The 27540-nt window shown below is 32.1% G+C and overlaps 1 protein-coding gene across 1 annotated transcript in view; it reads left to right on the top strand.

Annotated features, from left to right (window-relative positions):
• hyx (cell division cycle 73 hyrax) overlaps nt 1-27336 on the top strand; it is a 65248-nt gene extending 37912 nt beyond the window's left edge. The window contains exons 8-15 of the mRNA XM_035366406.2: nt 7979-8074; nt 8155-8230; nt 17060-17218; nt 17298-17385; nt 24049-24186; nt 24306-24397; nt 24497-24638; nt 26390-27336. Of these exons, the coding sequence (XP_035222297.1) occupies nt 7979-8074; nt 8155-8230; nt 17060-17218; nt 17298-17385; nt 24049-24186; nt 24306-24397; nt 24497-24638; nt 26390-26426 (828 nt within the window). The 3' untranslated portion in view covers nt 26427-27336. The remainder of the gene's footprint in view (nt 1-7978; nt 8075-8154; nt 8231-17059; nt 17219-17297; nt 17386-24048; nt 24187-24305; nt 24398-24496; nt 24639-26389) is intronic.
• Nucleotides 27337-27540: the final 204 nt, after the last annotated feature.

Here is a 27540-nt window from a genome sequence, read left to right as displayed (position 1 = left end):
CTAGTGTCGGCGCATGCGCCTTGAGCTCTTGGAGTTTGTGACATAAGATTATGAGCTAAGAGCGTGTGAGAGAATTCGTGGCTTCGAGTGGCCATGAACTATGTAAATTAATGAGAATTAAAGTGAGATATAATACAGTCCATTGTTCCTGAGTTTATTGAATTATAGTGTAGTGCCTGTGCAAAACAACGTGGTCTGTCATGGGCCAGAGATCTATGGATTATGAGTTATATACAAGTAACAAGTAAGTCAGCAGTTTCGATTTAAGAATAAAGTGCCATTTTGTTATTTTGAGATATTGTGTAAGAGTTTTGAGAAAATTTATAGTATTTATATACTGTGTTACTGTGTTTAAGTAATTGAGAAGAATTACTTATTATCTTGTGTTATTTCATTAAGAGTACAATGTTGATAAAAGGTGCACATAAACAGGATTTAAAGCTATTGGCTTTAGAACTGAATATAGAGTTAAGTGAAAAGATAACTGTTACAGATTTAAATTTAGCGATTAAAAGTAGTGAAGCTTTTAAATCCGATCCAAATTCGGTAATAGAGTTGGGTAATTCCATAGTAGAGCATCGTAAATCTGAAGAAGCTAAAGTATTACAGTTAGAACAAATTAAATTAGAGAGATCTAAAACAGAACTGGAAATTGCTCGATTGCGAGCTGAAACCAAAAGTGTTAATAACGATCAAAACGAAAATAAAGGAGAAAGTTCCGATTCCTTAGATTCTCTTATTAAAAGTATAAGAACATTAACATTGAAGGTTCCGAGTAAACCTGAAAACTGGAGTTATTTTTTCTCGTCTTTAGAAAGAGCTTTCGCGACAAAAAATGTGCCTGAGAAATCTAAAGCGGAAATGTTGTTAAACTTGTTAGGGGAACGGGCTTCGAACATTATCGTGTATATTAGAGATGAGGAGCTAAGTGACTATGAAAAAGTAAAAGCTATTATTCTAAAAGAATTCGAACCTACACCACAAATTGTTTTAGAAAATTTTAAAAAGGCTAAACGCCTAAATGAGTCCCATGTGCAGTTCGTGTCGCGATTAACCACAAATTTCGAATATTACTTAAAATTGAGGAAAGTGTCTGATTTTGAAACTCTGAAGCAGTTAATAATATCAGACAAATTGTTTGAAACATTAGATCGAGAAACGTCAGCCCATATTTCTATAAGGCAAGCTGAAAGTTGGTTTCCGCCTCAGCAAATGGCTAAGGAAGCAGATTTATTTTTCACATCTCGCGGAAAGTCCCTTGCTGCAAGTGTGGACAGTTTTCAAAAATCCCGCAACAATTACAAAACGTCGAAAAATGTTTCAAAGGTATTCCTTGCCGATGCAAAAGGTTTAAAGTGTGTTCTTTGTGAGGAAAATCATTTTTTGGCAAAATGCCCAAATTTCTTGAAACAACCGGTGAATGATCGGGTTGAAATCATCGAAAGTCATAAATTATGCTTTAATTGCCTAGCATTAAACCATTCCGTCAAAAACTGCAAATCAAAGATTTCGTGTTCCGTTTGTGGGAAAAGACACCACATGACACTGCATTTTCCAGTAGAAAATAAATCATCGAAAGAGAAGGAAAAAAATAAAAACGAAACAGCGAGTAGTTCCAGTGTGCTTTCCCCCCTAGCGCCAGACTTTCTGCCTAACAGCCGTAATACTCTACTTACAGCGACTAGTGTAAACAGATCCAGAAAAAGTGTTCTTCTGAGCACGGCTATTTGCTTTATTAGTGATAGTATGGGTAAGCTACATCCAGTCAAAACATTACTTGATGGCGGCAGTACTTCATCGTTTATAAGCAGAGACTGTGCGAATAAATTCAACTTTGATTATGAGAAGGTAAACATTGCGATTTCCGGATTAAATGATTCCTTGTTTACAATTCGAAAAAGAGTTTCGGCATGCATTAGCAATAAAGATAAAAGTTACGTGAGACATTTAGACTTATTAGTAGTACCAAAAATCACGCAAGATTTGATTCCTTCAAGGAAAATTGATATTAAAATGCAGGATTTTTGTAACATAAAATTAGCTGATGAGAATTTTAATGTTCCAGAACGTATAGAGATGCTTTTAGGAGCTGAGGTTTTCTTTGAGATATTAAAATCTGAACAAATTCGCTATGAAAACACGGGTCTTATTTTACAAAACAGCGTGTTCGGGTTTATAGTGTCGGGAAGCGTTACATCAGAAGAACAGAGCCGCTTACATTGTGGGTTAATGAAAACATCTAATGACTTAGAACAAACAATGAGAAAATTTTGGGAAATAGAGAATGTTGAAATAGTCATTCCAAAAAATAAAGAAACAGCAATATGTGAAGAACATTATGTGCAAACTCATAAGCGGGATGAAGAAGGGAGATACATTGTAACAATGCCACTAAAGGAAGATCCTATTTGCTTAGGAAATTCAAAGGATGTTGCCCTTGAGAGATTAAATTCCCTATGGAAAAGGTTAGTTAAAGACCCTGAATATTTGAGTCTGTATCGGGATTTTTTAAAGGAGTATGAAGAGCTTGGGCATATGACTGAGGTTAAAGAGAAAAATGAGCCTAAGGTAGTGTACTATATGCCACATCATGGGATATACCGACCTCAAAAAACAACAACTAAATTGAGAACAGTGTTTAATGCATCATGTTTAACATCAAATGGAATTTCGCTAAATTCTTTACAACGTAATGGAGGGGTTATTCAAGATGATCTCTTTTCAATCATGCTTAGATTTAGAAAGTACCCATTCGCATTTACGGCGGATATTAGAAGAATGTATAGAATGATTAAAATTAACCCTGAACAGAGATGCTTGCAGCGAATCCTGTGGAAAAAGGAAAATGATGCACCTGTGAAAATCTACGAGCTTAATACTGTGACTTACGGTACAGTTAGTGCGCCATACTTAGCTATGAGAACTCTTAAACAATTGTCGATTGATGAAGGTCCAAAATTTCCATTAGCTGCGCCAGTCTTACTTAAAAACTTTTATATGGATGATGTGCTTAGTGGAGCGGAATCTTTGAGTACAGCTAAGGAACTTAAATCTCAGTTAACTGCAATACTGAAGAGTGCAGGAATGACACTGCACAAGTGGTGCAGTAATCATGCTGAACTTGCGGAAGAAGATCACTCCTATTCCTTTCCTAATGAAGCAGAATCTACAACACTTGGAGTGTCTTGGAAGTCTAGAAGAGACTGTTTCTGTTTTAGAGTGAAACTCGATAATGACATAGTTGTTACCAAACGACAAATATTGTCCACAATTGCAAGATTGTTTGACCCGATTGGTTTACTAGGGCCAATCATAAGTAAAGCGAAAATATTCCTCCAACGGTTGTGGTTGTTAAAGCTGAATTGGGATGAACCACTACCGAAAAAGGAAGCTGATGAATGGAAGAAGTTATCTACTGAACTGGAAGTTTTAAGTAAAATAGAAATTGAAAGGTTTATTCTTATTGCAGAAGTAGACTATGTGGAACTTCATGGATTTGCAGATGCCTCTGAGGTAGCATACGGAGCAACCATATATTGCAAGTGCCGTTCGAGAAATGGAGAAGTGAAGACAAGGCTAGTGACGAGTAAATCCAGAGTCTCGCCTATTAAACGAGTTACTATTCCGAGACTGGAGCTATGTGCGGCAGTCCTACTTGCAAGGTTGATGGTTAGAGTAATATCTGCATTAGAGATTCCTGTGAACAAAGTTTATCTGTGGAGTGACTCCATGATCGTGCTTTCATGGATACAAAAGGAGCCTTACCAGTTGAAGACATTTGTTGCAAATCGAGTGGCAACAATTCAAGAGTTGACTAATGGTCATCAATGGCATCATGTGTCATCAAAGGAGAATCCGAGTGACCTTATATCCCGAGGTTTGGATCCCAGTAAACTTCTACAAAATGATATGTGGTGGAAAGGCCCTCTGTTCCTGAGATACGACGACTACCCAAATAGAGAGATTCCGGTGGAAGTCATTGTGAAGGACTTTCCAGACGAACTTAAAATCCTTAGTGACTCTAATATTTTTCTTAATGTGAAAGCTAACCCTTTCATTGAGGATTTCTTAAATTTAAGTAACAATTACACTAAAATTATTCGTGTTTTAAGTTTTATTTTTAGGTTTGTAAACAACTGCAAGGGGAAGGATAAGGTTTCAGGTCCTCTTCAGAGCTCAGAATTAAAATTAGCTGAACTTAAGCTGATTAAGCTAATTCAAGATAGTGAATTTAAAAAAGAAATTTCAAGCCTTGAAAAGGAGGGTAAGGTACCTCCAGATAGCAAGGTAAGAAGTGTTTTTCCATTTTTAGATCAATATGGAATTTTAAGAGTTGGAGGCAGATTAGCTAATTGTAAGTTGAATTTTGATAGAAAATTTCCTATAATCTTACCAAAGAATCATAAGTTGACTAATCTAATTATTGTGATGTTTCATAAGAAATACATGCATATTGGTCCACAAGGCTTACTGTCTATTGTTAGACAAGGGTTTTGGCCCTTAAACGGGCGTAACACTTGTAGAAAAATAGTACATGAGTGTGTCGTATGTTTCAAAGCAAAACCAGTGCCCTGTCAACAACTTATGGGTCAACTCCCTCAAGAAAGAGTCAGCCCGAATTTTCCATTCAATTGTGTTGGAGTTGATTTTTTTGGTCCTTATTTTATAAAATACCCACATCAGAGAAAAGGTCACCTTAACAAGGTGTATGTGTGCATTTTCGTTTGTTTTGTTACCAAAGCTTGTCATCTTGAGTTGGTAACAGACCTGTCTAGTCAAGCATTTATTGCAACCTTAAAGCGTTTTTTCAGCAGGAGAGGCAAGTGTGCACGCATATTTTCAGATAACGCAACCAATTTTGTTGGTAGTAACGCAGAATTAAAGAAATTGAATAGGCTAGTCAGCAAACCAGATGATGAATTAGGTAATTATTTATCGAGTGAGAGTATTGATTGGTCGTTCATTCCCCCTAGAGCTCCCAATCATGGAGGTCTTTGGGAGGCAGGTGTCAAATCTGTTAAGTTTCATTTGAAACGCGTAGTAGGCAATTTAAAACTAACCTATGAGGAGTTTCTTACAGTAATTGCTCAAATTGAAGGCATTTTGAATTCTAGGCCCTTGCAACCTTTATCATCCGAACCAGAGGATTTTGATATCTTGACACCAGGCCACTTCCTGATAGGCAGACCTATCATGGCTATTGCAGAACCTAATATTTTAAACGTTAACGATAATAGATTAAAGAGCTGGCAAAAATTGACTAAAATAGTGCAAACAATTTGGAAGTATTGGAGAAATAACTATTTGAGTGCAATGCAAGAAAGAACTAAATGGTTCTTTGAAAAAGACAATGTCAAGGTTGGAACTATGGTTATTTTAAAGACTGATATTGTTCCTGTATGTAACTGGCCTCTTGGCAGAATCGTACAGATATTCTTAGGTAAAGACAATAAGGTTAGAGTAGTTTCAGTGAAAACGAAAGGAGGTATTTTTAAGAGATCAATTAATAAAATTTGTCTTTTACCTATGCCAAATTAAACAAAAAGTATGTTTGTAATTAATTATTGTATTTTCTTATTATAGTAGTTGGATTTTTTGATGTTATTATTTGATATTTACAATTATTTACCTGTATTTCGTATTGTCACTCTGTGTAATTTTTTATTGTAAGATCTAATTTTGAATGATTACATCATGTCAAGGCGGGCGGTATGTTACGCCTGCGCGCGCATTTCATTACTAGCGTCGTCGCATGCGCCTTGAGCTCTTGGAGTTTGTGACATAAGATTATGAGCTAAGAGCGTGTGAGAGAATTCGTGGCTTCGAGTAGCCATGAACTATGTAAATTAATGAGAATTAAAGTGAGATATAATACAGTCCATTGTTCCTGAGTTTATTGAATTATAGTGTAGTGCCTGTGCAAAACAAATAGAACAGATAAATTTGAAAGGAAAACATCTTTGGCTGTGCTGAATAATAACATATTTGCACGTAGAAGTTAAACTATTTTATTTTGGGGCAGTGCAACAAAATTTTTCTAAATTACAGAATTTGTTAAGCAAATACTTTATACATTGCTTAGTGGCAACGCATTGCTTTTAAAATCTTGAATTAGTTAATGAAAATGTCATTGAACTCACAAAGAATGTAAAAGAAATAAAAATTTTAAAAAAAATTGGAATTAAAATTTAGTGCTCTGATGTGACCATTTTTCAAAATTTGGTTGTTCTATAATGTGAGGAACATACATACGTACAAATTCATCATTCCGACAATGATCATTTTCCCACACGAATCATACACTTTTCATATCCCAAATAAAGTTCTTTATATAAAGAACATTATTTATTCTTGCAGCAGTATCTCTTCAACTGTCATTAACCCCCAATTAATCACTTGTAAGTCACGCCTTTGGTGCAGTATCATTGGAAAATGTAAAGTACATTGTAATTATTTGCATTAATTCCTTTTTGAGCTATAAATTTAGCAGCAATGGTAATGTCTGACGCATAGTTCGGGCTTCTCATTATTAGCATCATTTCTGAATGTTATTTCATTGCAAGTTGCAATAAGTTTGTGTATTTCATTAATTTATCCCTGTTTTGAGTGGTTTTAAGGTTAGATTTCAGTTATTTGTAACGAATTCAGTGGAAGAAAATTATGTTGTTTGGAAGTGTTAAGAGAGGTTATGTAGTAGTTAAGCATGGTACCACCCAAAATGGATGTCAATGAAATAAAAAGTTTTAATAGTAGTTTCCTTAAACTTAATAGATGAGAAGGGTATGTCAGCCCATGACATATGAAAAAAGCATAGATAGATAACAGGTGATAACTTGACAGTGATAACTTCTTCATATCGGTTCTACTTTGCCACTGTATTCACCACCGGAAACAACAGCCTGCCTCCTAGCTATGAAAGGGCCCTATGACTTAATATGACTGTCCCATTCATCATCGGGTGTTTGATTACGATTCCATGCATTATTGCTTCATAGTAGATGCTGTCCAGGACTTAAATCTCACACTCTGTTAGATTCCTGCTCCCGTTATTGTCTTCAACAGCTACAACAGCTCACCACAATGGAAAGAACTACAACTACTAAGATAGGCCTCAAGGACAATAACCAGAATGGCACACAGCATTGGCTTTTGCTGCAGGATTATAAGCATTGTACTTTTCACCTCTTTAACATTGCACAGATGCAAGAGAGAATGCAAATTTCTCAGTAAGTAAAAATAAATGAAAGCAATTGGTAAGTTTCATCAATGCTTGCAAACCTTTACACACACACACACACACAAAAAAAAAAAAAAAAATTTACTACATTCATTCAACAGTTACATCCATGTCAGTGTGCATGCAATCACAACGCTACACTACAATGGAGAGAACCACAGATAATGAGATAGGCCACGAGGACAATAATCGGAATGAAACACAGTTTTGACTTCTACTGTGGGATTATATAACATTGCACTTGTCACCTTTCTAACACTAGACAAATGCAAGGGGAAATGGAAATTTCTGAACTAGTAAAAATAAATAAATGATAGAAAGTGGTACATTTCATTGAGACTTACAAACCTTTATAACAAATTATGGTAATATTTTCAGTTGACACAAATTTCAGCCTAAAAACAAATAAAAGTGTACGAATTTCATGGTAAAAAGTAATCTTTTTATGCAGTATATTCATGTAGGAAATAATAAGTTTTATTTATTAATAATGTGTTGCATATTTGCAGTGTTTCTATTTCAGTCTCTCTCTCTCTCTCTTCTTTTTTTTTTTTTTTTTTTTTTCCAAATCATGTTTTATTTCTTCAAATCCTTTAAAAAATGATAGATTGAGATTCTGTTGTATATCATACAAAAAAGTGAAAAAAGACTTAAAGGGCTGATCTATAAAGACTTAAAGGTTTGATCAATATCATAAGATAACAGTTAAATGTTACATAAAATAAAATCTTTCTTTTTCAGAATTTCTACAAAAGTTTGTGTCCTGTTCTGCAAAGCATTAAAGCACGGGAAGAAGGGGGAAATAAAATACGAGTTGAGCCAGTTCAGACTCCTAGGGTGTGTAAGAAACTACTTTTAGTATTTTATAAGTATAAACTAATTGAATGATGTTATATATAATTTTGTAATTTTGATAGGCTACTCCTATTCGACAAGTGACACAACCAGTGGTTTACAACAGATACGATCAAGAAAGATTTAGGAGCAAGGAAGGTAATAATAAAAATATTGCATTTTCATTTTATGCAGATTGGTTTATTTTTCAATTTTTTAGTAAAATGTTTCATTTTATGATCCATAATTAATTTTTATAATATAAAATGCTTCTTTCAAAGATAATTTTGGAAGCAAAGCATTTATATCTTGAAATATATTATGTATTATATATTTATATCTATGTTTTCATACTACAGCAGTATCTCAAAAATTATTTTTAAACTGAGAATAGTCATTAAATATTTTCATTCAAAATGAAAAGTTACCTAATGCTGCACTGGACATTTTTAGTTTGATTTATAACTTTTTTGGGGGGACAATGGGCCTTTAATTGGTAGCAGAAATAAAATATATGCTTTAATAAATTAAAAATCACTAAGTATTACAAAGATTTCATTCATACTTTTTGAATGGTGACATATGCATGTTAAACATGAAAAATGTGTATACCAAACAGCCTGTACTTATTTGAATATAAATGGTGAGAGTTAAATTTAATAATGTAACATAAATAGAGATATACAGATTGTGTGGGGAAATGCTTGAAGAGAGTGGAAATAAATGCATACACTAAAAAGAAATTTTAAACACTATTCGGTTCTTCTTTGCTCCACTTTGATAACAGCCACAGTGCACATGAGTAAGGATTTGTTGAAGGGCTGAAAATGAGATGATGGTAATATTACTCAGTAATCCTGCATCTTCTGCCTTAAATCTCTCATAGACATGGTGGGGATTTCAGGGACCATTGTAGCTCATCCTGCAGATACTTGAGAAAGTCTTCATATTCAGAGATTTTGGAGCATAGATTAGTATTCTAAACCATGCTTGTGGAGTGTTTAGCTGATGGGATGACACATTATCAGCTTGAAAAAGAATATCATTTTTTCAGAAACAACCAGTGCTGGCTGATCAACATTGAATTGTGAACAACTAGTGCTAGCTATGTTGATCAGTCAGTAGTCCAAGTTTGTTAGAGTTTTATCCGGCATGATAAGAAAACCCAATGAGCACTAAGCAACAGTGTCCCAGAAAATTGCACTGGCCTGTACAACACCTGTCTAACAAGAGGGATGCAGTGCTTCGTGCAGTTTACATCCCACATGAATTTTGCCATCCATCTTGCAAAAACTGGAATCTCAATTCATCAGTCCAGATGGTATATTTTCAGTCTTTTGTTCAATGGCAGTGTGATTTTGCTTCTTGTGGTCAGCAGCTGATGTCTTCCTGTTAGTAATGGAACTCAAGATGGCCATTGGTTGTTTTAACTAAGTTGCACCATTTGCAGGTGGCATCTTTGTGCAAATGCTAGATGAAGCACCTACATTAAATTCTTGTAATCTAATGTAATGTTGCATTTTTGTAATTAAAATGATACATTAAGTCTGTTATCCTCTTGTGCATTGGTTAGTAATTAAAGACCACATTTTGCGTGATTCAGACCAGTTTTTCCACTTTTTAGGACCTGATAGTACACCCATGCCACAGTACCGAAAACCATGCAAATCAGTTAAACAGTTGATGAGACTGAACATCTGGCCTTGAAAGCACCAGCAATTGGCCTACGATCAAACTTGCATAAATTGCTTCCTTTATCCATGATAAAAATCTTCTGCATGTGCATTTAAGCTGTAATAGTTATGTTCTGTGGCACAGTGGCTGAAAAGCCATTGGTTCCCATTGTGCTCATTTTTATAATCACATTACAGCAATGTGAAAGAATATGTCTTTTCAGTGTCCATAATGTGTGTGTATGGGAGATAAACATGGAAATCAAAATGCTGGTTTAAATTTGCAGTGGTTTCTTAACTCTCTATTTTAATTTGGATATTTCCCCTGTCTATCCTAAAAATAAGTGCATTAAATAAATCTCTAAACTGTGTCATTTCAAAGTTAATCGAGTTTGTATGATTCTTATGTAAAGTTAAGGATTCAGATGCTTGCATAAAACTTCGGCTAATAGAAATTTTAGAAGCTAAAATTAATCAATCAAAATGTGTCTAAACTAAAACTAACTCATTCTGAATCAAAATTTCATCTTGAGCATGTTGAATTTACTTTTTCACTTCGTTGCTGCCAACTTCTAAACACCTGCTGATGCTGCTTTGCGTGTATTTCAAAAATGAAATTATACCAATGTAGTAGTTTTATGTCACTGATGTGCCAAGCTATATGTGGCTGCCTGTATTAAGAATTAAAGAAATTGGTTCAACAGTCTTGATAACTGCAATTACTACTTTACAATCAACTTCAATTACTTCCAATTACTTTATTCTATCAACATTCAGATTATTTAATTTGCATATATGTGATAATATTGTTTTTAGTGATAACTTGAGGGAAGAAAGCACCCATTAATTTTCTGCTCATGGCAGGAAAGTTTTTGAGAGATGTAGGTTGCACACAAATAGGATACATAATAGAAGGATGGAAACCACAATTAGTTAAGATATTCACTGCATAATTTTATTCTTCTGACAAATGATTAAAACATTATCTTCTTTGTTTATGCAGCACAGTGGATGCAATAACAAAGAATTTGAATTGGGAGAAGAAGTAAAACTTCATTACCAGGGAGAAAAATTCAGTCTAAAGCAGGGATGTCAAACTCATAGGTACACTTGGGCCAAACAAACAAGGTTTAACTTTAGGCGGGCCGCATACAATATTTCTTCAAAAATATTCTAACATATAACAAAATGTCAAACGTTTAGCAAAAATCAATTCAAAACAGAGAAACTAATTCTATCTCACAGCGAAATAGCTACAAATCAATCACAGCATTAAGTAAACAAACAGTTCGCTAGAACTACAGCTACTACTGAGATGAGTTGTTTGTTCTCTTCTTTTATAAGCTTTATAATTAATTTCTCTAATATACTGGAAACATCTATAAATATCTGGATTTTTGTGGATGGCAAGAGCAATTACGAGATATTTATTTATTAGGTATTAAATGCACGCGCTGTTCTATTTTTAACCTTCCAACGCAGCTGTCTTTTCAAAAATCGTCTGCGTTGCTAAGGCAACATGAAGCAAATCTAATTACATTTCTAAATAAAAAAAACTAAATAAATAAATAACTATGAAATCTGTAACAATATGAATTAAGTAATAATTAATAATGAAGCAAAGTGCATGCACATGTGTGCACCAATATATCGTACAAAACTATGATTGGAAAACTGAGACCATGAGTTCGGCCACATTCGGCTATCAGGGGATGTGTACAAATTCTGAGTGCACATTTCCCCCAAAAGCCGAAGGTAGCTGAACGCAAGCTACTCACACACATTTGTAATTTAAGTAGTGTGTGTCAGCTCGCTGTGAGTAATCTAACAACACTGAATAAATTATCGTTAATTACTTAGCAGTAAAATAGTAGTAATTTAATAGTAAGTAATTTTTTTCTTCGACGATATGTTATTTTATTATTATATATTATTATTTGCCGATATATTGGCCGGGCCGCAAAAATATTTGTTGTGGGCCGCGAGTTTGACATCTTTGGTATAAAGCATCGACAAACTTTACAGGCATAAAGACACACCTTGAATTCATCCACGATTACGATCCAATATCTGAGAACCTGTTAGAGTGCTATATTGGTTTAAAAAGTGAATTCTTTACCTAAAAATTAAAATTCTTATTTCTGTAATCTTAGAAATATGTTTAAGTTGCCAATTTTAATTTCGTTAAAATTTCATTTCATGTCATAAGAAGGTTAAAAAAAAAATTGTATGTAATAACCAATTGAATTGGAAACTTGCATTGGAACATTTTATTCTAAAATTATAACCCAGATTATTAAAGAAATCGGGAACATTTGAAAGTATCTCAGTATGAAGTTTTCATATGCAATGCAGATTTATCTGCTTCACTTTTAAGAACCAATGGCTGCCAGAACTTCTAAAACCAAAGTTCATCAAATGCCTCAAATTTTAACATAATAATGACCAAGATATAATCATGTGCCGAACAAATATTAATTTAGAAGTCAAACAACAAAAATCAGCGTTATATTTTCACAGGACTACAGAGTTCGTAGTGGTCCTTACAAGTGCTTATAAGTCCTTATATTTGAAATGATTAAACATTATCTTCTTTGTTTATGCAGTGTTATAGCTCTTATGTTAAAGCTCTTATTGGTGCTTACTTTTTCTCTAAAGCATTTAATTTTTTGTTTTTAGTGCTTGATTTTTGCTGTTACTTTTTTTTTTAACGAACAGACATTTTTCCCTGGTACTTTTCCGTTTCGCCGGCGCAAATCTCGCCAAGCAGACTTTATTGCCAACAACATACAGTATACACATAAAAAATTTTAGTTCTAAGAATTTTTTATTTTGAAGTCATAAACATTTTAATATCGTTTCAAATTTTATAAAAAGCCAATAAATAAAGATTATAAATTTGTAAAAAGACATTAATTTAAGAATTTACTATGCTTTCATGGTTCAACATCCTGATTCGCCGGTTCATATCACCCGACCCTAAGTGATCTCATCTCACGTAAACTATGCTATAAAAAAATCTAACTCTCTTAGTAATTATCTACATTAATTTCAAGTTAAATCTTAATTTGGAATGCAAGAATTACTTCAATTCGTATGAATAGCTTACTCAGAAATTGTGTAAAACCGTAGTGCTTTGCTTCACTAATGCATTCTCATTAGAATTGATGAATTTAACCCTTGACTTAGCCTTTTCTATATTTTCGACTTCAGGTGAGCAGTTTGATTGCATACTAATTGACTTAATTACCGCGAATGGTCTTAGGGCATAAAATTGAACTATTCGGATAAAACGTCTATGTAATTAATTATATGCCAGTATTGAAAGAAACAATCAATCGGGTAAGAAATGGCTGCGATTTGTTTTGGAAATGATGCGTAAAAGGTTACCCGCGAGTATGTTCTGTTTGGCATCAGTTGTACCATTATTGGCAACTTTATCGTCTGCGCTGGCAAAATGGAAAAGTACCTAAACAACTTTTCTTCCTTATATGGAATATCAGATTTTGAATCATACTCCCAGAAATAGCTTTTCGCCCCTTTCTACACATTAACATACATTAATTTCTCTTTATTAATCAATATGACTTTGGTGCACGCGAGAACAGACAGGAGCACGTCGTTCTATTAGTCAAAGGGGTAGAAAATTCCGATACATTCCGTATTCTTTTGCTCCCACTCAATACTACACGTTTGAATTTCTATCAAGATTTTAATAATTTACATTCTTGTTCCTTGGGATCAATTCATATTCGCGTTTATTATTGATCGGTATGCTTATTTATGAGGATATGTATGAATATTTATAATAATATATTTGCAGTAACTGCTGAAGAATAGATAAACTTCAAAAATGGCCAAGTGTGTTTTAACACAGATTAGTTTTCTAAGGGATAATATTTGGAATTGCATAAATACAGTAAAAATAATCAAATAGTTTTTTGGGGGGGGCCAAAGCATTATACAGTACTGAAGTTAGGGGTTTTCCCCTTTCTCTGCAAAATCTTGAATATTGAAACCATTACAGTTCGCAGCAAAGCAAGCAATGGACTTTTTTAGGGGGGGTCACTTTCCAACCTGGATTGAATAGGACTAAAAGTTCTGCGGTCTACCAACACAAGCAAAGAATGATTCTATTCTGGAAATTTAATGTAATCTATTCAAAATTAGAATGAAAAACACCCCAGATTGGTAAATCTCTTTATTAATCAATATGAATATGGCAGGCGACGTGTCCTGCTCAATGATAAATATACTACATGGGTGCATGACGGAGCAAATGGTCGTTTTCCTTTATTTAGTTATTTATTCTCTGAATACTGGCACCATTCGATTCCGATTGCATAATATCACGTGCTGCGGAAGAATTAAGGCTCGCGTATTGCACAATAACATTTGCAATATTTTACAGAGATAAAAGTACCTGCTAAGCAGATTATATTTCAGTTCCATTGGGCTATTTTTTATATGATGTACATATCGAAATGTCTAAAGCATTAGTTAGCCGAAAAATCTAAAGAACGGCTACAATCTATCCCCCTCCTTCCTACTTTACCAGTTAAGCTCGACTATCCAGAATTTTCAGATATTCGACAATTTTCGAGTATCCCGGTTAGTTAAGCTTTTACTGTTAAAGGATGACTGCGTGAAGCAATTTCCCATCTTCTGATTTCAGAAAAGTTCTTTTTTTTTTTTTTTTTTTTTTTTTTTACTTATTTTTACTGAAATTACTTTGCTTGCAATATGTCAAGGGAAAACTGTTATACAATGAAAATTTAGAAAATGTTCAGAATTTTGATTTAAGTTAAATTATTTAAATATTAACATGAGTGGGAAAATAAATTATATTTATTTTTACGTGCCAATCGAATATAATAAATATGGCTTATTATTAATTTTCTCTTATTTTGAACTAAAATTTCATCAGTAAATCTTGTAATATAATTTAGTTCTACATAGTTTTTTTTCCCCTCTCATTGTAAACTGGTTCTGTAAATTGAACTGTTATTTAAAATTATAAAAAAAAAAAAATCCGATGGTTGATTAATGCTTCTCTTAATAAATACTGAATTTCTCATAATTTAAATTGCAAGTCTAATTTTTCTTTTAAGGTTATGCAGTTGTGTATAATGTAACTAAATATGTGCTTATTTTTTTCTTAAAATGTGCTTGAAAAGTGCTTATAGATGCTTTTTATTTTTTAAATAAAATGTGACTATGAACCCTGGGACTAGTTTCGACGGTTTTACCAAACCATCATCCTCAGCTGCAAAAGCGCAAATTGGCACTTTTCCAGTTTTCCAGTGGCGCAGTTTAGAAAAAGTTATTCTGGTTTTTAGAATAGAGAGTGTTGGTTTAGTTTATTTAATTATGGCAAACCACACTAGGGCTATCTTTTTAAGGGGAGCCTTCGTGGAGGACTTTCTAAAGGAAACTGACTTGTATACACGTTACACATGGAGAAAACCATGAAAACGCCCATGCAGCCAGCCCATTCGTGGGATTTGAACCTCGGACCGAACTAACAGTGTTCAGCGACTTTACCGCTCGGCCGCTGGTGGGCTAGAATAGAGAGGGAGTGTACTCAAATTAAAGAGAAGAATTAAGTTTTGAATCTATCTTGAATGCACGACGTTTTCACTCATTCTGATGAAGAAGATTTACCCCAGATTTTATCTGTTATAAATTCGATTGATTCGGTCATCCTGTTCACTTTTGAAACAGAATACCCTTTCTTTGCTTGGTATTCTTATATTTTGCAATGAATCTGATTTTAGCACTGCTGTTTATTGAAAACAGCAATTTTCTGTTTGTTTACCACCCCATGCTAAGTTATGTCACCCAGCTAACCAAAAAATGGCTTTTTTTGCCATTATGTGTGTTGCATTCTCAAAGTTTGTTTCTCAGAACCTTTGTTAATGAACCCAATTATTTAAGATCAGTACCATTGACAGAGGATTTTTCTTTCATGGTCATTCGTAAAGCCTTCAAGGAAGATGTTCTGCTATTAGAAATAACATTAATAACCTTGTTGTGCTTCTCTTTCATCTGCCTGCCAATTATAAAATTGGATGGATTCTCCAGACGTTCAATTTTCATTTTCTTCCCTATGAAATAAAATTGATGGTTCAGTTCTTAAAGATTCCATTTTGCATTGGGGAACTTATAGCACATCATGTCAGTGTGGTTTGAGATATATTAGCCAAACTAAAAGAATGTTAATGTTTTGTATCAAGAAACACAAATCTTAAAATTATCAACTCTTCGATAGCTAATCATAGATGGAAATTTTAGCGTAATTTTGACTTTGGGTCTGCAAAAATTTTTCTTGAATCCTTAACCCTTTTATAATTCTGTTGACTTAATATTTCAATTTCATTACTGTTTTTATCGACAGATTGCGCTACCTTCTTATATGCTTTATTGCCATAGAGTATAAATATGACTGTTGTACCAGCTACTTCCCAGTTTTGCAATTTATGTACTTCTGATGAAGAAGGGCCTGTACCTGTATGCTCTCAAAATAAATTTTCTTGACTAAATCTATGTCAAACACAAAGTTGTTGCTTTGCTAATTTTAGGTTTCACTTTGGTGTGTTTGTCTTCTGTTTTAATCAAATTATGTTATACATATAATGGACTTTTGTTACGATAGTCATTTCCATACATTAGGAGCAAAAATTACTGATTACTGAGGAAGAACAAAATTTTGTTTGTTTATTTCTAAAACTATGCACAGCTTTTACAAGTCTTTGTGGGTTATCAAAATTCTATGTAAACAGACAAAAGTTATAGGTCATAAAACAAAAACAATATTGTCAGCAATAGAATCATAGTTCATTTTTAGCAATAGTATTAGTACTAATATTTTTACAATTTTCTATAATAGTTTTGTGATCAAATTATTTTTATCTTTATAGTCGTTATAAGCAAATGTTGGGAAATTTTTTAAGACATTTTTATTTTTGTCAGTTCCTTGACTATTTGTAAGATATTGGGGGAGTTTCTTGTGTCTGCCAAATGGCATCAAGCTCCTTTCTACCTTCATTATTTAGTTTCTCATATTTTCCCATTGCATTATTCCAGTTCTTGCTACTAATTTTCATTCCCCTTCAAATAAATAAACCTTTTGAGATTTCAATATTAACTTTGTTATAAATCCCAGTATATATTTGTGGCAGCAGTGAAGTCATGCAGTTAAGCATGCCAACAGTGACACATTTTATCAAACAGATATAATTTTCATATGTCATATTCTTAATGCAAAAAACTAGCTTCTTGTCTGCATATGCATTTATTTAAAAAACTCTTATAGAAACTGAGGGATTTAAGATTGATACCATGGGTACTTATCACGGAATGACTTTGAAATCGGTGACAGAAGGCAGTCAGCCAAAACGTCCTGTTACTCCTCTGCCACAGCCTGAGAAACCTCTTCCAGTTATGAACCCTGTACGTCAGACCACTAAAAGGGGTAGGTACTTTTTTAATGAATTTCAAAATTGCTATCAAATTCTGTTTGAGGATTTTTCAAACAAATTTCCATTTTACAGTTTCAAAAACACCAATCATTATCATTCCGGCTGCGACCACATCTCTTATCACTATGTATAATGCAAAAGAGCTTTTACAAGATTTAAGGTGAGTATAATTCACAAGTATATTATTTTTTAAGATAATTCTTGTTGATATAAGATTATGCTAGTAGCTTAATAACATTGAAAATACTTTTTAGAGCAAATACCCTCTAAAAAAAGAAATGTCTCAAAGTAAGATCTAAATAACATAACTTGATAAGGCAAAAAAAAAAAAAAAAAAATTTTTTTTTCATTGACACCAACCAGTAGGATATTTTTTAAGATGAAGTTAATAAAAAACTAAATCTGTTATTTGTATACATTTGGAAGAGGTTTAGACTGAGATTAAAAAAAAGCTTTAAAATATTGTTACATTCGTAATTATATCATTTCTGCATATAATTTTATTAATGCATTTTTAACTCTATGAAAATAGGTAGTTGAGCTGTTTCTGTAGTTATATCTGTACTGTAGAACGTACTGCCTTTTTTACAAGGAAATACTCTTTCAAGAGAAAAAAAGAATATGCACAGGGGTGCTGCAAGGATTTGGACTTACTCCCACACTTTTTTAATTCCTTAATGACATGCCTGAGCCATTTAGCAGTAAAATCGCAAAATATGTTGATAACACTGTTTTAATGACACAATCAAGAAAACCTCAACTGGCAATCCATTACCTGCATTTCAGCATTGATATTGTGGCACTTTGGTGCAAACATTGGAGAATAAAACTAAATGCATCCAAATGCTGTATCATTCTGTTCTGCAAGCACAAGAAATATCGACATGTCAACATTGAAATAAAAAGCTGTGACCAAATAATTTCAGTTTTAAATTCTTCCCAATACTTTGGAGTCTTGAAGAACTAAATTTAAAAAAAAAAAAAAAAAAAAAAAAAAAATTGCAAACACTACAATGAAAACAACAAGGACAAACAATGAAACCGATAAGGCCTGCATGGCAGTTCCTAATCTTAGCAGAGGAAATTCAAAACTTGATATCAGAATTAATTGAACATTGTATGTATTTTTGTAAATTAACGCTGATTTTTGTTGTTTGACTTCTGAATTAGTATTGTATGTAATATTAATCAGGCCAGTATTATTCTGCCCTGCACCTGTCTTTGTTACAGTTCCCAAAATTTACAGAATGAAACTTGTTTTCTTAAAAACAAATCCACAAATGCACCTTGGTTTGCCAGAAATAACTAAATACATGAATGGGCTGGCACTAGGCATTTTCCCACACGATGCAATCTCTGTGGATCATAAATTATGCCGCCTTTCTAAATTCTGCTTCCAATGCGTGTTCTAAATTGTAAAAGTTTTGCCCTTTCTACATTTTGTTGCTCGGTGTGTTACTAAATTCTAAAAATTCTGCCATACTAGCTCTGTAACCAGACCTTACCATATATATTTCATATTTCTTCTGAATGTTCATATTACTAAAGAATTAAAATTAGCAGCTTTTTCTATATATTCTAAATGCATTAAGTTTTTTTAGATCTTTAATTAAATCCAAAAATTCTAAATTGAAAAGGCAACAGGGAAGGAAAAAACTGACTACATTAAGAGAAAGAAAATTATTCTTCAAAGATATGTACAGTTATTATTATGCAAATTACCCAGTTGTTTACAATTTCAGCCTTTACTATAATTTCCCATTTCTATTTTCTCGCCATAATGCAGATCACTTAGACAGTTTTTAAACTGAGTTTTTTGGAGTGTAAGACAAGAAAGAGTGTGTTTCTGATCTCCACTTGCTGCCTGCATTAGTTCCTGCCAGCTCTGATAATATGTAATTATTTGTCTTTGCATTACCACTGCCGACATTTGAATTTGTTATGATGATAAGAGTTACTGAGCCAGCTTAAAATTAAATTAAATTGTATAGTCTTTGACTAGTCCATATTTTTAGTTTGAATTTTACTCTTTTTGTTTAATATCACCACGAGCTGTAATTGACTTTGTAAGGATAAGAACATGCCTTTATATTCTGATGTCTATTTAAATAAGAAGTGTCTTTAAATGTTTGTCTGACTCTGTTGTTATTTTCAGATATAGCGATAATTTGCTTCACATGTGTCGGAGGGTTTTGGACTATTTAACTTTTACCAGATCAAGTAAACCCTCATAGATACATTGTGGGGAGGTTGACAGGTTAGGACATAAAACACACAGAAACTAGTGTGAACACTGGTTTGCGTATTGAGACAAATTTCTAATTGTTAGAAAAGATGCTTAAAGAGAAGCAAATCGATATAAATTAGCCAAAATGTCTGGGAAGGCTTCAAATTAAAAAGACGCATAAATATTTCGTTGAGTGTTGTTGCTACAAAATATAAATATTTTCTAGCTTTTAATGTGTATCCTAATATCGTTTAAGAATCAATTTCATAAATTACATGTATTTTAAACTGTGAAATTTAATTAGATTTTGATTTTAATAAGGCTCTTTTAACAAATATTGTTACTAATTCCGAAGACAAACAACAAAAATCAGCGTTATATTTACAAAATTTCCACATTGCAGTTTTGCAGCTGAGGATGGTGGTTCGGTAAAACCATTGAAACTAGTCCTGTGGAAATTTTGTAAATATAACGCTGATTTTTGTCGTTTGTCTTCGGAATTAGTATTTATTCGGCGTGTTATTGTGTCTTAAATATTGTTAACAAATGAATAAAATTTAATAGTAGCTATGTCAATCCATAATGACTAAGGTTGTCTAATACCTAATTTTATTACTTATAACTAACTGCTTACCCTTAAAAATTATCTCTGCATATTAAAGCGAGTTATTGCCTTTCATTAACCCTTACCGTAGTCACAAGATAAAACACAGACATGTAAAACTTATTCTTCGCATCTAGTGAGACTTAAAATAATACAAAACAACTTATCACCTCTGGTGCTTTAGTGGATTATTAGAATCTTAAAGTATATTAACTGAATTACAACCCTTAGAGCTCTACACAAAGCTACTGCACTAACTACATCAGACAGAGTCCAGCTAACTTTCAAAACCTGTCAACTGTGCTTACATCAAACCTTTCAGGTTTGTTCTGATCAGCAGGTATCTCTCTAGGCAAGCAGGAGCGGTGACAACAGCCAGTCTTTTGTTTTGAATCATGCTGATTATCATTTTACTTCTCATTTAAACGTATGCCACTTGGCATAAAATCTACTTACGATTTACTACACCTCTAGACTGAGCAAGTTATGTCACAAAATGAGACATTAAAAAAAAATCAACATAAATCTAACTATTAATTTAGAAGTCAAATAACAATCTTAATAAATCTAACTATTAGTAAAACCTAAATAAAATGTCACTTATCTTCTTTCACATATGTCCAATTATTATAGGTGTAAAATATTTAATGCTACTTTGCTACTTGATAAATTTCATAAAGTTTATTTTATTCTCAAACTTAGTAATTATGCTAATTAAGTTATGTTTAATAATAATGCATCTTACTTACAGATCTATTTTATTTTTAGGATGGTATTACAAAAGTTCAGGCATAGATAATATTTTTAATTGAGTTCTCATTTGCTCATAGGTCCTTAATTTTTCTATTAATGGTCCTTAAAAGTACTTAATTTCCGTGGTCAGAAATAGGTACACAGAAATAGTATTTTTCACAGGGTTCGTACCGAACCCTGTGAAAAATGAGTGATGCCCTCACTGGGACTCGAACCACAGACCTCTCGAATATGCACTGAGCCTGCTGACCACTACACCAGGAAGGCATGCTAAGGAGGTGGGAGAAATACCTTATAATGTTAGTAACATCACATAATCTTGCATGTGACTTGATTCATAATAGCCTTGTGAATTATGACTCAACCGTGGAGCATCCATTTACAAGACTGAGAATGATCTATCACAGTACTAAATATTAAATAATAGAAAATTGCATTTAATGATTTCAAATAATAGGAAAATTCCATTCTCCTTCCTACTCACAGTAGATGGCAGAGAAGCAGTGTCCCCCCTCTCCCTCACATTCCTGTGCAAAGCAAACATACTGCCAACTGATTATGCATAATTTCTGTTGAAAATATGTGTATATAGCATCTCATCTTCATCTTAAAGTGTGCAGAGCAGTATAGGCTGTCACCTAAATCTCACAATGAATTTTGATCATGCTGTACAGAGCAGCATAGCTTACCTCATTTTCATTAACCAGCATATATATTCTAAGCGCATATGTTTATAATAGTTTATTAATAACTATATCTACTCAAGTATTTTACATTATAGATGTTGTATCATCATATATCTATTCATAATTCCATTTATATCATCATGTGACTTGAACTTGCAAATTTTGCAAGGTCCAGTCCCTGTGCTGTATTAAACTACCTAGTTTGACAGACTGCAACTCAATTTTCAAATTCTAAAACCTGTAGGTGTAACAAAGCTTTCATATTTCTGCATGTAAATTCACATAATTAGCTCAAAGAATTAAACAATGAAATTAATGAAGCCTAAACTGTGCTAATTCCTCCCCCCCTTCTGCTAATAATTTTTACCATAATTTTTCGTGCTAAATTTCATTTTATCTGAATTTTCTCAATCTATTGTAGATGTATGTAGAACTTTTTGTGAAGATTCAACCAGTGTTTAATTATTGTTAATACTTGTGTTTAATTTTGTTTTGCATCAATATATGATATATTATGAAGTTTATTCATACAATAGTCTGTACTTTATTTTATTTCCCCCATATTTAAAAGTAATTTAATGAATGACTAAGACTGCTCAGATTTTCTCGATAAAAAATATAAGAAACTTATAAAATTAAATTAGTCAAAAAACATGAAATTTAGACTAATTTAATTAAATATTTACATACTTTATATCATAATTTCATTATAAATATCTCAGTAACCTGATGCATGCATTATAAGATAAGTTACTATCTGATTCATGCATTGTAAGATCTTATACTTTTTACGGAGAAGTCAGTTTGAGGGTTCTTTTCAAATAGCATCACTGTGCAGCATAAAATGTAGAAACAATTTTTGGATTCAAAAATTTTTTCTACATTTTATGCTGAACATTCATGGATCCCTTAAAACTCTAAGGTTTATTTCGGGGAACCCCATCCTACTTTTAAAAAATAGATCATAAGGTGATATGTAAGGTAGATCGGTATGTTACAGGTATTTTATGTAAAGATGATTAAAGAAAAGTGTTGTATTTTAATTAAAATTGATGTAATTTACTCATTAATAGCGTTAACACATGCTCTAGGTATCACCTATACTTGCATTATAAGTGCATATTACATTATAAGCTTTGCTTGTATTTTTTATACGAATTATCAAAGGTCCTGCTCTATTAATGTTATCTGCAGTCACAATTCATATTCTGCATTTAATTTTTTTTTTTTTTTTTTTTTTTTTTTTTTGGTTGTTGTTGTTGCCATGTACGTTGGTAAAGATTTTTCACTTAAATATGTTGTTCCAAATGGCATTAAAATGTGTAAAGCTGTGTGAGAAACTTCTAGGTTTTCTTAACTAATCTACAACCCAAAATTTAGGATGTACTCTTGCTTAAATTTAGATTTTAATGTCAAACTTGTTGATGTGCCAATAAGCTGTTCCCTTATCATATTACTCAAATGGATTTTTTATCCAGTTATACTTAGTTTTTGCTTCTGGAAAATATTCATTTATAGTTTTCTTCAATTGAAAAAGGTGCACTTTGTACTATTTGTAACACTCATCTAAATTCAATTCATTTTCCATTAACAAATCGTTCAGATTTGCATAGCATTACATATCATTCTCTTTAGCATCTGATAATGATGTTAAGTTTTTAAGCTTATCCATAACTAAATGTATCTGTATATTTTTAGTGAATAAACACTATTCAACTAGTGTGAGTTCTTTATAATTTTTTCAAATTTTGAGTTTCACTCATGGTACCCTAGAAATTAACTCACGGAACCCTGAGGTACCCTAGAACACTTAATTAAAACAATTTGTCTTTTCGCTCCTAATGTCTAAAAATGAAATTATCTTATTGTATGTAAAATTATTTTATACATTTACCTTTCCCCCCTGGCAAATTTATAATTGGTTATCCTTAATAAAATGAAAATAATCCACTGCTGCTAATGATGGCAGTATATAATGACATTCTTTTTTCAAAGTTTAAAATTTATGTAAAAATCCTCAAAAATCAAGTTTTTAGACCACCCTTTATTTAAGAGTTATTGGTTTGATGAAAGATTATCATATTTACTGTGTTTATTAATATCTGGTCATTTAAATATCTCCCATTTTTTTGTGTTCCTATCAGCTGATATTTAACTAAACATTTCTAAAGCTCTAAGTGTTTTAATAAAAAATAAAAACACATTTGTTTTTTGGATTCCTCAAATTTTGTTTGTTAGTTTTGTATTAGTTTTAAATTGTATGGTAGCTGAATTGCAATCGCTTTATAAAAACATTTTACCTTTCTTTTCTTACTAGTATAAATTAGTAGCTTATATACCATTGAAATATTCTTTGTTATGTGTGATTTTAAAAAAAATTGAGTCTTCATTGTGAGGGGCTTCAATAAAAAATAAAAAGTAGTAAAGTTAATAAAAAGATAGATTAATTTTAATTCATTTAAAATGCTTGTGTAGTTTTAATATAGTTTTTTTTATAATAAATTTAATGTAAATATAATTTTGTTTATAATGAAATTTGTCATTTAAAAATAGGTATGTTGATACAAATGAAAAGAAAGCTCAGGGTTGCAAGCGGGAAAATGAGGTTTTAATTCAGCGAAGAAAGGAGGGTGGTACTTCAGTTCCTTATCGAGTAATTGACAATCCTCAAAAATTATTAGATGATGAATGGTAAGTTTCTCTTCCATAAATAGTGATGTATTAATTATAACACTGTGGAAATTTAATGCTTACAAATTATGCTGATGTTTTAATCAGTAGACTGTACTAATTATAGAAATTATATGTAGGGAAAGAGTTGTTGCTGTATTTGTGCAAGGACCTGCCTGGCAGTTTAAAGGCTGGCCTTGGAATGGAAACCCTGTAGAAATTTTTGCAAAAAGTAAGATCTGTTTTGAAATTGTACGAGGTTAATAGTTTTTATGATATGTACATTGGATATTCTTAAAACAAATATAATTCTATGTGTATATTTTTCCAGTCAAGGCATTCCATTTAAAGTGGATTGAAATGAGACTTGATGCAAATGTGGGCAAATGGGCTGTTCATGTAATAGAATTAAATCGAAACAAGCGCCATTTAGATCGAGCAAACTTACTGAAGTTCTGGGAAATTCTTGACAAGTGAGTATATTTCCTCCCCCCTTGTTATATGTAAGCATGTACAAGTCTATTAATTAATATTTAAATGTTAATGAAATTTAACAAAAAATGATAAGAAAATTTTGTTTGAGAGCTACCTGGATGGTAATTTGCCTCTGTTTAAAAGAAATCACTGCTAACATAAGGGTAATTATTCCATGATTAGAGTTTAAAAGTTCCATGCTAGTTAGTAAGTCTTTAATCTGCTGCAACATACTCCTCAATGACCACATCTTTAAAGATTTTCTGATACAGCTTAACTTCATAACATCAGCTGACTCAAAAATGCATCCTTCAGGCAAGTTATCAAAGGCTCAGTACAGTGTAAAGGATTTAATTTTAAAAACATTCAAACCATCTTCATAGTGGTGGTAACATAAGGGCATTCATTGTTTTGCAATAAATTACTCTTTAGAGAGATAAAAACATATGTTCTTAAATGTTTGTGACTAACATAGGTTCATGAGACCGCAAGAATTTCCAGAACGAATTACTGACTGCATTTTATAGTTTTAATCTATTTTATGGTTATCATTGATGTAATTAAGGATAGAATGTGGTTATTAAAATATATTTTGACTAAACTGAGCTGTGCTTTTGAGTCTTTATGCGAGTTTATGATTAAATGTTGCTGATTTTAATGTTTTGGTCAAGTTATGAGTAGTTCTGTTCTCAACTGCCATTTGAAAAAAAATTGTAATTTGTTTACATATTGTATTACATTCTTCATGCTGTGCTCAAACTGGATTGAAATAGTCTGCAAAGAGATATTTTTATATGCGTGTTCTGTAAAGTTTTAATTTTAAAAAATATATTGAGGTATGGTGTTATTTGTAATTGAAAGCAATAATAATAACCAGTTTTTTGTGGAAGGTGAAAAACTGCAATTTGTGGTCCACCGGTATGCTTAAATGCTGAAATTCTTGTAGTAGGGATTATAATCTGCTATCTGTATGGTGGGAAATGCCCAAAGAAGAGAAAAGCAATCTGAGTAGTATGCTGAGTAGTAATCTGAATAGTATACATACCTGGGTTGCCACATAACATGCTGACATAGTGCATGATCAGGATATTTTTTTGTTTTTTTAGTAGGGGTGCAGATAATCAGAAAGTACTGAAATGTATTGGACTCTGTATTAATAATGGAGTTTGATTTTTAGGATATGCTACTTACGTATGCTGTATATTTTATTAGGATACTTTAGATTTTTATTAGGATACTTTAGATTGAGACAAGACTGTTGATTTTGATTTATTTCATCATTCTATATATTCTATCATGCACATTTCTTATAGAGAGAATAATCTTCAACTCATCTTTTTCTTTTATACAATTCAGTCTTCTGCTACATGATGTGAATAATTAGAATTTGTACATTATGTGCTTCTTAGTTTGTTGTTACAGTCTAACATTAATTCAGTCATTTTGTGTCCATATGGAATTTGAGATATGCATAACTGATCTTTGAAAACAGTATTTGTTCTGGTTGCTGTTTATTACAGATATTTTAATCTATTTCATAATATTCTTATAATTTTTGTATATTAACTGTTACATACGCGATACTGTATAATAAAATTTCTCAAAATTCTATTAATTCCTAAATTTATTAAGAGTCTTTTGGGTTTACATTTTTAAGATAATCTTTTAAATGGCTTCAGTATATTTTTTTAATCATCATAATCAATTGTATCTGTTTTTTAATAATCTCTCTTTTTTTTTTATTTTCTAGCTATATGGTGAAACATAAACCCAACCTTCGCTTTTAGAAAGTATACTTTTAAAAAACTGACTATCCTACCATCATGTTTGCCTGAAAACTAATGACTGAAACATACTTCATCAGCTTATAATCTGCCAATCCACAGAATATGTGCACATAGTGTTTTAAATGCATTGTTCTATATATGAAATCAGAATAAGTTGATTGGATACTTGCTGTGGATTACATTATATGAAAAAAGAAAAAGTCTAAGCATTTTAAAATGTGGCTCTAAAATACTTCCAGATACTGTGATGATCTAATATAATAACTTATGCTAGTCTTTTTGTTTCCCTGATGTGTTAAATGCAAAAAATTGGATTTTATTAAAATTTTAGTTGCAAGCATTCAAACATACTGTCTCCCCCCCCTTTTTTCCCCTTATTGCTACTCATTCTGTTATTAAAAATGGCAACAAAACTAAGTTTAGTATATCAGTTGCAGAAACTGAAATTGAAACGTAGCAAATATATATTGATTTTCATCTCTGTAAAAACATATTGTAGTTTTTGTCAACAATAAAAAATTGTGTAATGCTATCAAAAATATTTTTTGAAACATAAATATGCTGCTATGAGATGTTGTTAAGTGTGAGAAAAATTGTTCAGTTGCAGTTTTAAATTTAGCTGCATTTCAGACTATGTTGATGTTTTTATGAAATGTTCATGTATTATATCCAGTTTAATTTCAAATTTGAAATGTTGATATTTGACATCTTCATTTGATAATTAGAATGTGCATTATGTAAACTATATATTGTTGAAAACTGTGCTGCTCTTTCTATTTGTAAAGGATTATGGCTTGTAAATAGCTTTTGTGCATATGTATTTCTAATGGCCACAATTATATTGTACAGATTGGTTTCATGTACATATGCTTAACTGTGTGAGTGATATTAAAGTATTTGTTTTAAAGTGTTTCTGTAATTTTTTTTAATTTGAGAATGAATATAAAATATTATAACCACGTAGGATTTGATTTTTTTCTGATAATTCTGAATGTGAAGTAAAATCCATTCCCATAGTCCAAATGATTTGATTTGTTTTTTGATTGGCTTTCATCAGTGATTCTGTATAGTGTAGAATAAGTCTTAGCAGTTGCAGTGGATAAATGCATTTAAG

This window comes from Stegodyphus dumicola, chromosome 12, assembly GCF_044657685.1.
Source record: "Stegodyphus dumicola isolate Sdum_Otavi_A_Nest chromosome 12, ASM4465768v1".
Classification (NCBI taxonomy): Eukaryota; Metazoa; Arthropoda; class Arachnida; order Araneae; family Eresidae; genus Stegodyphus; species Stegodyphus dumicola.
The sequence above is the reverse complement of the archived record's forward strand: the minus strand, read 5'-3'. Positions and strand labels throughout refer to the sequence as shown.